Source organism: Neolamprologus brichardi, chromosome 13, assembly GCF_056152115.1.
Source record: "Neolamprologus brichardi isolate AB-2024 chromosome 13, ASM5615211v1, whole genome shotgun sequence".
Taxonomy (NCBI): Eukaryota; Metazoa; Chordata; class Actinopteri; order Cichliformes; family Cichlidae; genus Neolamprologus; species Neolamprologus brichardi.
In genome coordinates, this window is record NC_142116.1 from 6,341,957 (window position 1) to 6,353,148 (window position 11,192).

The 11,192-nt window shown below is 39.6% G+C and overlaps 1 protein-coding gene across 3 annotated transcripts; it reads right to left on the reverse strand.

The window, feature by feature from the left end:
* Nucleotides 1-3,473: 3,473 nt before the first annotated feature.
* Nucleotides 3,474-7,861, reverse strand: LOC148099895 (uncharacterized). Of its 3 annotated transcripts, none has more exons than XM_087849683.1 (6): nt 7,695-7,861; nt 6,230-6,357; nt 5,923-6,045; nt 5,708-5,735; nt 5,577-5,615; nt 3,474-4,074 (listed from the first exon to the last, which is right to left on the reverse strand). In XM_087849683.1, the coding sequence occupies exons 1-6, from the start codon at nt 7,726-7,728 to the stop codon at nt 3,992-3,994; spliced, it is 435 nt and encodes a 144-aa protein (XP_087705809.1). In that variant the 5' UTR covers nt 7,729-7,861; the 3' UTR covers nt 3,474-3,991. The 3 variants fall into 3 exon arrangements, with proteins under 3 accessions (XP_087705809.1, XP_087705810.1, XP_087705808.1); XM_087849684.1 differs by having other exon boundaries at nt 5,577-5,612; nt 6,230-6,360; XM_087849682.1 differs by having other exon boundaries at nt 6,230-6,360.
* Nucleotides 7,862-11,192: the final 3,331 nt, after the last annotated feature.

Here is an 11,192-nt window from a genome sequence, read left to right on the forward strand (position 1 = left end):
TGTCAATGCAGTATGTGAGAGGAAGCAGGAGTTATCTCTCTAAAGTAAATCATTGCTGGCTGTGATTTGCTAATATCAAATTCAGTTTAGGTTTATCTTGCTAATAAACCTAATAGATCCCCTTTTTCTGTCTTAATTCTTCATGGCATAGATTCAACAAGGTCCTGGAAGCCTCTCTTATATTTTTATATAATAGTATCAACTCCCAAGGCAAAAGGATTCAAAAGCAGCAAACTTAATCAAAAAAAAGGTGTTTACTTCACACCCTTATACAACCTCCTTCTGTTTTTAAGACAATCAAAATGGAATTTACCTAAAGGTCATATGAATCATTCATGTAGTTTGTTTACACAACTTCGCTTCTTGTCTGATGCCATGGCAACACTGGCAGCATTTAGAAGAAGTGATTGGAATATATTTTCTCTCCCGTTCAGGGTGTGGAGTCCTACATGGACCTGAGGGGAGACACATTGTATTTTGGAGGCGTGTACAGTATGTGAAAGGAAGTTGCAGCCATTATTATTTAAGAATGTCTGTGACTGTTTTTGTGAGTAACATCTTTTTACCCTCATGAGTCATGGCTTCTTTCTTTCTGCTTATGTGTAACATTTTTTGTCACATGTATGCTTTAACTAATGACTGGGCTTTTCAATAAAGAGTTGTGAACCAGTAAAGGACCAAAGAGTTTATAGTAACTTAAATCAGGCTCAATATCATGTTAAAACTCTTAGTTTGTTTATATATCTTGTTGAAATCTAAGGTCAGTGTAAGTGTGGCTTAGTCCAGTTTTAATTCAGTTTTATCTGCATAAGCCCAATTCAAAACCCAGCAATGTCATAGAGAATCCCCTACAGGAAAGCATTTGACAGTGGAAAATCTGCAGTGACTGGCCCTCGGGGCCTAAATGGAAAGAAAAAAAAAAAAGAGCAAACAGAAACAAGAACACAATATGAAGTGTGAGAAAGAGTAAGGTATGATAAGCAGAAGTGAAAGAAGAAAAAAAATGGCAGAGAAGTGATGACAGCGCAGGTCTTAAGCACAGCCTCGCTGATTGCCGTCAATGGATATCAAGTGAGCAGCACAGGTGAAGAATCAAGGCTCCGCCCACAAGGCAGACACAGGAGGGCAGTGGAAAAACACCAGGTGCTCACCTGGATCATGACACCATTACAATACAATTTAACTAAAACCTCTAAGATACCTCAAAAAAATGGGAAGTGAAACTGACAGAATGTCTTTGTGTCGTCTCCCTGATGATCCTGTTCCCTGGAACTCAGAAAGCTTTTCCCAGGAAAAGCACTTTTGTGATTTGTCCACTTAGAAATGGATTAATTGTTTTCCTTTGTCAAAAAAATGGTAATATCATGCAAAGGCACAGCTCTCCACTGGTGAGGGTAATCTGGCTCCCTTGTTGAGCTCCAGCCAAACTTTCATGTTATAAATTCACTACAGTTGTAAGCTGCTGCTGCTGCATGTCATCTTACTGAACATCTTAGCAACTTTAAAGTTAACTGCAATGTTTTCATTCTGAATAGGTTGGAAAAAAAAATGACAATTTTGATAAAAGTTGGGTGTAGTTATTTTTCCTCTGTCATGCCTGTTTCATTCATTTTGGAAGTACTGTCCCTGCATAGCTACCTTTTTAGTGTCCCCACCAGTGCAGCCCAGGTCTCACAGCAGCCCGAGCTCAAGCAACATACAAAAGGGATGATTTTGGGGTCAGTTCATGCAGCAAGACTTGAAGTTTGAAGTCTAATTCAAAAATGAATCTGGAGCCATGCTCCCTTTAGGTATAATAAAATGTCCAAAAATGGAGTACACCAAAAAATGACCCGTGTCTGAAACCTGTCACTTTAACAGACTGATTATTCTAATCCTTTTGCAAACCCACTGACTTAAAAGGGCTTGTCTAAGACTCTCAGAGGTATTGATTGTTATGCTGCCAGAGTCCTTACTTTTACTTCCGAACTACACATAAACTCAACCTGAGCTAAATGCTGAGTCACCAGGCTTTTTCCAGGGAAGTCAAATGTCATGTATTTTTTGTGAAGTCAGGAGCATAAGTCATTTTAGTGACACATTTAATGCAGTTGTTTTGAGTAATTTTGCATAACTGCCTTTTCAGCTTATTTGTTTTGACGTTCGAGGACGTGGCAGCTGTCCGTAACATGCTGCTGACAAGGTAATTTAGTCTTATTGAAGCATTTCGGAGAACTGATGTGAACATGAAGAGGAAGTGTACAGTGGCATGACCCTATGACACCATACCCTCACTGAAAATTAGACTGAGCTCATGTATAACATAGAAATGGATCTGAAATTGCAGCGCTTCCATTTGAAAAGTTGCCAAAAAAGGAACTGATCTCAAATAATCACTCAGTGAGTTCATGTATTTTTATTCAGCAGTGTTTACCATTTCCTGAAGCTGCCATGTGATAATGTGTGATGTGTCTTTGAGAATGCTTCTTAAACTAGAGTCTCACGGGGCTGTCTGCCTTCACGTGCATATGAACTTGAACGTCCCCTAATGTTGTTTTGTTTTTTGTTTCTGCCTGTTTACTATACAGATTCTAGGTATGAGCAACCATCTCAGCTGTAGGCAAAAGATGACAACCAAAATAATTGTAAAATATATTTTATTAGTACAAACATAAAATAATGAAGGACAAAACAGTCCAGTGTACCACTTGCAACATGGATAAAACAACAAAAGAAGAACAAAAAAAGGCCAGAGCCAGTTATGCCACAAGTCAGGTACTCTTTACATGTTGATTGCTTTAACTGGGATCAGCAGTTGTCCTCCAACACCCACCACCCCGTAACAGAAGGCTGGTAATCATTCTGGCCTCGGAAACCCAACTCTGCCTTTAGGCTGCACCATATAGTAGGCCCTTGTCAAAAACAGGGTTGTGCAGGTTGTGCTTCAGATGGTTTCAATCTGTGCTCTCCATCATTCTCCCTTTCAGACTCTTTTTTTGTGCAACCCACTGATAGGTTCATAGCATAAACCTATTCGCTGGAACGTTCAAGACAATTTACTACACAGCAAAAGCAAGACACGAGTAGGCAACGTTCTTTGTGTTACTCATGCATGAGGGAGACCTGCCTGGAGCCAAGTGTCGTTCCACCCACTTGACCTCCGTCAGACTCTCAGCCAGGTTCCCCATAGCACTCCTTTTATTGTGGTTATATGAATATGCATAGGTTCATTAACATGTGACGTTTCATACACACAAAGAGTACCTTGCCTGTGCATTGTGTAAGTATGTGTGGGGTCAGAGTGTGACCCCATGAAGACTCCCCAAAGCTGGTGCCAGGAGTCTAGCGGTCCATCTAAACAAAAGGCTCTTACACTCAAACAGATATACGTGTGTTTGCTATACCATATATCAGCAAGAGAAGATACGACCTCTCCTAGGAGGTGTGTGATCTATGCCAGAACCCTCTGAAGAGGAGTGAACGCACCCCCCTCTTCATGCTTACAGACCTCCTAGGATGAGACATTCTTTCAATCTACAAATGATTATATACTTCTAAGCATATATGAGTAAATATTTCTAAGCATAAATGACAATGAACAATACAAATCTAACACCCACCACTTCGTCATTTCCACCTCAGCCAGAGCTCTATGCAAGCCCCAGTCTTCCTCTTAAACACCACCAGCGTCTGGACTCCGGGGGGTCCTGACCTAAATCCTCTCCCGCTGGGATTATGTTCTGCCCTGATGGATCATCTAATCGCCAAAAACATTAATTTCTATATCTTAATCAATTGTCTTCAATTCTTCCAAGTGAACCCTATACTGTGGGAACTGACCGATCAATTTGTGATCTCCTAGCTTTGAAATGTTGAGGGGGAAACAAAAAAAAATTCATTTTTTTATATAAAACTCTCTTCTGGAACAAATGATGTATGAACAACAGCAAGACAGGGATTTCAGATCGTGCTGCCATGTGGGTTAAAGCTGGTAAACTGGAGGAACCATCTTCTAGCTGGTTGCAGACAAACACTTAAGTTGTAAAACCATGATAAAGACCGTGATAAATGTATTCCAGCGGTGAGAAGGTGTACCTGCAAAAGCAAAGAAAATGAGTTTGTTATTAATTTGATGTTCATTTAACATAAATTTGACAGTTAATTGTTTTCCCTAAGATCCAAGATGTGCAATTCATGCATCATTTAAATCTAAAGTAAATTGTGTTGTCCACTCAAATTAGCCTTGTAACATTTTAGGAAACACACATATTCACTATTGTGAACTAATTGATACTTCCTAGCCAAATTTTTCATCTATCTCTAAACAAAAAGGTATTTTTATGTATTTGATATCTTAAGATGGTGAAGATTTCCATCAAGGTGCTGCATGTTCTTAACACACACAGTTTTCTACCATCCTTCATCTTTATAAGATCATACACCTAAACTAAAATGTCAGATTTATTTCTGTTTAAATATCAGACACCTACAGGGCGACCGTGGCTCAGGGGGTTGGGAAGCGTATCTGTAACCGGAAGGTCGCCGGTTCGATCCCCGGTCTCTCTGTCCTGGTCGTTGTGTCCTTGGGCAAGACACTTTACCCTACCGCCTACTGGTGTTGGGCCTACTGGTGTTGGCTACAACCGTAGCTTGTAATAGTGGCCACATTGTAATAGTGTAAAAGCCACTATTACAATGCCACTATTCATTCACTGGTGGAGGCAAGCTACGGTTGTAGCCACAGCTGCCCTGGGGCTGATGGCGCGATATGGCAGCCTCTGCCCCAGGGCAGCTGTGGCTACAACCGTAGCTTGCCTCCACCAGTGAATGAATAGTGGCATTGTGCACTATTACAATGTGGCCACTATTACAAGCTACGGTTGTAGCCACAAGCCACATTGTAATAGTGGCTTTACAATGCCACTATTCATTCACTGGTGGAGGCATTGTAAAGCGCTTTGGGTGCCTTGAAAAGCGCTATATAAATCCATTATTATTATCATTACCTTCCCATCTGCTTCTTGTTTCACTGACACTCATTTTACCACTGACACAAGTCACACGTTAAGAGTAGTGGCAATAAACAATATCCGGGAGGCAGGTTTACTGAAAGTGAAATCATACACTGTTAATTTACACCTTCATGTTTATTTACACATGAATAGCTGAGCTGATGTGGCAGAGAGTCCCAGATGTTGATACTATAAACTGCACTGTAACCAGAGACAAGAGTTTATGTCGAACACATAACGCTGAACTGAAATTAGTCGCCTTGGTGAGTATGTTTTAACCTTTTAAACAGATAGTTATGAATGAAAAGAGAGCCAGAGACTCATGGAGACACTGTGCATAACCATACAATAACAGGGACTCTGAATGTGCAGGAAGGTGTGAAATGTCATTAAAAGCAGTTTTTATCTCATATAAGTCTGAACATGAGTGTGAAAAGCTGTCAGCCAACTTCTGACCCTGAATTGAATAAGTGGAAGAGGATGGATGGATCTCTTGTAAACTTTTCACACCTGTTTAAAGATGCAACTCATTTCTAATTCGAAATCTAACTGCAATCTAATTTCATACAAGTAGTGGTTTTATACCTTCACTTTTCTGAGGGTTAGTAGTTCCACTGCAGCCTGCTGTAAACACAAGATATTCTTGCGTTAGAAAACATTTTATATCAATGGTAATAAACATTTACATCTAGAAAATCAGGTAGAGAGATACTCACTGAAACAACTGGTTGTGTGTTGTATCCCCTAAGCAGAAAAACAGGAAGAGAAATGGAGTAAGCTTTTAGTTGTCTAGAATTAAATTATATTCATAAATTCAATTCCTAGCTTTTAGTTTCAGAAATTGTGCTAAAATGCCACGTGTAAAGTCAATTCTATTTAAATTCTTCCATGTGTTTCTCAGCATGCAGTACAAATGCTGAAAGTGTAACACCTCAGAGACGCAGGCACGGCTGTAGTTGACCTGCTTCAAACATGCACGGGTGAGAAGAGTCCTGATACTGCTGTTCGTCACCAGGCCAGTCACCGTCTCGTCATTATTCACCAGCACATGACCCTAAAAGCAACATATGACAAAATCACAACACTGATTAAATATTAATAACATTAGTTGCTTCTTTACTTTTCCTATTGTGTCTGTAATGATCAACTGCATGTTTTATGTTATGCCTTTTTAACAGAGGTAGAATCCCAGTAGCACAAGTGAAAGTGGTAAAGAAACTCTGGCATGTTGAACCTACAGTACTATTCATCCAGGAGTAGATACATCTGGTTGCCTGGAAATCTGGAACAGTGTAAAGGGTCCCATATGCATCTTCAGTAACTCTGCAACTGATGTCCCATCCACAGCAAAGCACCACCAATGCAGCTGCTAAGAAAAGACAAGAAGATGGGAAGACTCATCACTGCAATGTTATAGCTTGAATAAAAGCACAACTGTGTGCATGCCTCCACACCCACACACCTGTGAGACAGAACTATGTTACCTACAGCTGATCATCACAGTTCTTGGACAAGAATGATGGAGAAGCCCAAAGGGCCCACCAAACTTAAAAAATCATCTGCTGGGAATAATTTATCAAAAATACACATTAGGGAAAATTTTATAGCATTTCATGAGCTAGGAGGACATCGTCATTTCGATTTGATAGCATTTCTAGACAGCTTTGGGGAAGGAGAGTGTACGGGGTGTTGTCCCAAACCTGAAATTCAAATAAATTATCTCCAATTTAGTTAAATAAAATATATTTCTTAATCTTCTTAATTTTTCTTGATTTACTAATGGTCAAAAAACTTTTTTATATTCCTGTGAGTTAAAATTGTTTAGTTTGTTGTTAATTTTCTTGCTGGGGGTGGATGGGTGGAGAACACGTGGACAACACGTGGACTAAGACTAAGAAACTCAGTTACATAACTTTGGATAGCATCATATCTGTAAGGAGGTGCTTGGGGAAGTGATGGCTCGTTTCTGTGCGGGGGACGTCTTTTATCCAGCTAGGACAAAAGCTCTTATTCCAGGTAACAGCATCATGTCCTTCCCCAGCCACTGAAACTTCAGGTCACTGAAACTTCAAGTCAGCAGTTCCTGTTCAACCTTTGTCCAAAGTACTTCACAATAACAAACATCAGATAAGCACATCACACGTTTCTGCAGTTTACCATCCATCCTCTGGAGCAGGGGAAGGCAACTCCAGGCCTCGAGTGCCGGTGTCCTGCAGGTTTTAGATGTGTCCATGATCCATCACAGCTGATTTAAAGGGCTAAATGACTCCTCAGCATTTCTTGAAGTTCTCCAGAGGTCTGGTAATGAACTAATCATTTGATTCAGGTGTGTTAACCCTGGGTGGGATCTAAAACCTGCAGGACACCGGCACTCGAGGCCTGGAGTTGCCTACCCCTGCTCTGGAGCCTATCTCAGCTGGGGCAGACACACCCTGAACACATCATTAGCAGGTCCCAGGACTAACACAGAAAACCACTGGTCATTGTGACTAAACGTTTCTCCCACTGACACATCTTTTGGGATTAATGCAATTTTATTTATATAGCACTAAAAATGGCAACAACAGTCGCTTTATATTGTACCTTAGAGAGTCTATAATAACACAGAAAAACATGCGGACTCCACAAAGAAAGATCAAAAGCCAGATGGAGGATTTGAACCCAGGACCGTTTCGCTGTTAGGCAATATATTAATCTACTTACCAGTGACAAGCAGATAAACTTCGCTGTGCCTCATTCTTGCGGTGATAGTCGCACTGCTGTATTGGAGTCCTTTCCCCAAGTCCGATTTAATATGCTGGTTTAGCCTCTAATCTATCCAAGTGTTCTGCCCGCTCAGTGAAGAAGTGCTTCTCCGCAGACTGTGAAAATGAAAGAGCAACTCCTCGTGGTGGGAGAGGGGGTGGTGGACCAGATAGTGGATAGAACTCACTTTGACGCGAATTACTGAGTATGCATGCACGTTTTGGGGGGTTTTTAAACGTCAAAGGATATGCCATCTAATACACAAATGAAACTGATAAACATTTTTTGTTTTGTTTTTTACTTTTTTCCACTTTGCGGGGAGTAAGTGCACCCTCCCTGCGAGGTGCGCCTGCTGCTTGCCGCACAGGGAGGAGAGAACGACGGGGATTCTCTGGCTGGTGTTGAATTCACCCAGTTCTTTGAATCTTTGGGCTGAAGGAAGGACACTTACTCGGTGTATAATGCTCAATCAACAATCCTTTATTTCCATACACTTTTCACACACTGAGCATAACAACCATCATGATGGGGAGAGATGCAGAGAGGGTCACAGCAAGTCTCAAAATGGCGATGTATTACACAGCTTTTTATAGTTTTCTACTAGCCCCCACCTGGTCGTAAACCTAAACATTCACACTCTCTTATCTGTTGAGGAGCCTAAGTTATGACCTCGGGCTCCCTGTCTTTCTACCTCCTACAAGGGTGGGGGCACAGAATGTGGTCTGTTTCTGCTATTATCGGCACAAGGTCTTTTGCACACAACATTCTCAGAGAATGATTTAAGCAGTCTGACATGACAAGAAAACAGTGTAAAACATTCACAGCAGATAAATGGTGGCGCCCACTTGTCTAACAGAACCCAAAGGATGGTCACATTCTTTTAATCCCCAGAGATATACTTGAACTTTTGTCTATCCTACTAACAAAATATACTGAGACATTTGGTCTACTCATACTATAATTAATATACTAAAAAAGGGGGTCATATTCTTTAATCTAAAAATATAAGGAAACTAAGTTACATATTTTGCACACATCCTAAGGAATACATTTATGTTCTACAGCTGTTTAACATAACTCATCTACCTTGACTATGGGTGTAACATAGCCTACTTTAAAATACTGATTCCACACTGGTGCTAACGGCATCTAATAACCAGCTCGCAAAATAAAACAAAATTAAAATAAACCAAACACAAAAACACAAGACCTTGCGATACAGACTTATAATGTGCACCGACGTGTTTTCTAAATTCTATAACACACATATACACGAAAAGTGAGCGAGAGAGCCCTCTGTGCGCCTGCTTGTTGCTGAGCTGCTGCGCTGTGATGAAGTATCACAGACAACCGAAAGGAGAGGAGAGCGAGCTGCTTCAAAACAGAGCACATTTCATTCACAATGTTATCAATCCAAGCCCATTAAGTTAATTATTTTTTACTGGGTTGTGCGAAATATTAGGGGGACAATCCCATACAAACTGAATCTGTGCACTAAGGTGTAGGACTAATTGGTTATGTTGTGATTATTCTCTGGTTGGGGTATGGATGCTGATATTGAGTGCAAAATTAACACCAATGGAAGATGGACAAGAAAAGTTCAAATCCATCAGGTGCTCAGTTTAGAAAAAAGAGAAAAGAGGAGGAGAAACGAGCAAAAGATACAAGTAAGCAGATGTGACATTGGATAATGGCAGGTATTATGTATAACATGTATCCTAAAACAAGATAACATTAGGATAGTGAAAACCTCTGTTTATGTTTGTTAGCCACTTGACTATGAACGTAAACAGTAGACAGACAGTAGACATTGATGTGGCTCATTGAATCTTTTGGCCTGTGTTCAGCACAATGTTAACTGGCCATTAAGTGGAAGAGGTGTATTGTTTATTTGTCCCGTATTCTCAATGTACTACAAATTATAATGGCCATTTGTTAGCTGTTTGCATTCCTGTCATAGACACTAAGATCTCTATAACACACTTCCATAATTTCATTGTACATGTACAGTGAAAACAAAGGGCTATTTTAATCTATTCTATCATAAGTTTTCATCCAGTACTACTGAAGGGAACGTGCAGGGAACAAAGCACCATAACTTTCCAGTTTTTTCATTGGCTAGGAAAAATTATAGGACAGAGCAAAGAAGGACAAAAATCAAAATGAGCACTCTCAGGATTCTCTAAATATCACCTTTTAATGTTCCAATAATAAAATACAGTGACAGAGCAGTCTTCAGATACAGTGAAGTTAAATGAAAATACAACTTCCATGAAGCTGGGTTAGCAGATTTTCATTATGTCATGCAGTATAAAAATGCCTCAAGACCATATTCTTTAATAAAATCTAGTACTGTACACCAGGTACTGTATAAATTATATGTATATAAAAGATCCTCCAAAAATGTACCAACACTGCATTTCCACACACACATCCAAACGCACCTTGTTTGTTTGTAGCTGTGTGTTAAATGCCTGTGCTTAGAATATTAATGGGATGAATTTGATATTTTAATAGTAAGTATCTTAATTCATATCTATATAGACATTTCATAATAGTATATTTTAAAATATATACAGTAAAATAATCTGGCATTTATATCTAAACATTGACATGGATATATCTGCATTCTTATATGCAATAAATATATTTTTAGCTTAAAGACATTTAAGGAAAAATGATTTTCTCTACAAGCTTAGCAAAAAGATTACAATCTATATTGAAGGGCTTACAGACAGTAAGAAGTACGGGATAAACACTTTCACAGCTTGACCTTGAAAAGAAACGCTGGTTTTGTGGCCAGACCTGGCTAAGCTACTATGTTGCTGCTGGGTTTTGGTTTGAGGTTTCCACAACCTCAGGAATATTCCACTCTGAACCAGTTAATGACATGACACTGGTGGCTGTGCAGTGATTATAGAGGCTGAAACTAATTAAACACTAATTGTGCTTGTTTGCAAGCCAAATTTACCACTGATATATAACCTATCACAGAGAGGGATGGATATTGTTCTGATTTTAAAAATCAGCTATCAATATTTATCATTACCTTCACTTATTAGTGTTCTCGGTGATGCTGATATTTCACAATAAACTCTCTGAACATTTGTCTACCTACTGAGAACAGGCTTGATTTGGGTTGCTAATTCATTAAGAATTGATTAAAAATGGACGCCATTGCTTTGCATTTTTATTTTTGCAAATCCTTTCGCTATCATCATCATCATCAGAGCTGGGTGGCTACATTGAGCGCTAGTTTCCAAAGTGGAAGCTTTTGGTTTTAGCCTGATTACAAAAGAAAAAGAAAGTTATAAAGAGAAGCTTATAGGAGGAAGACATACTGTAGCGCAAGTTCTGTCACACTACACCTAAACTAATCAAACTATACACCTCATAATATGCGATACAGCAGACAATACATGCTTCCTCAAATCACATCAATACACATGATTCTCC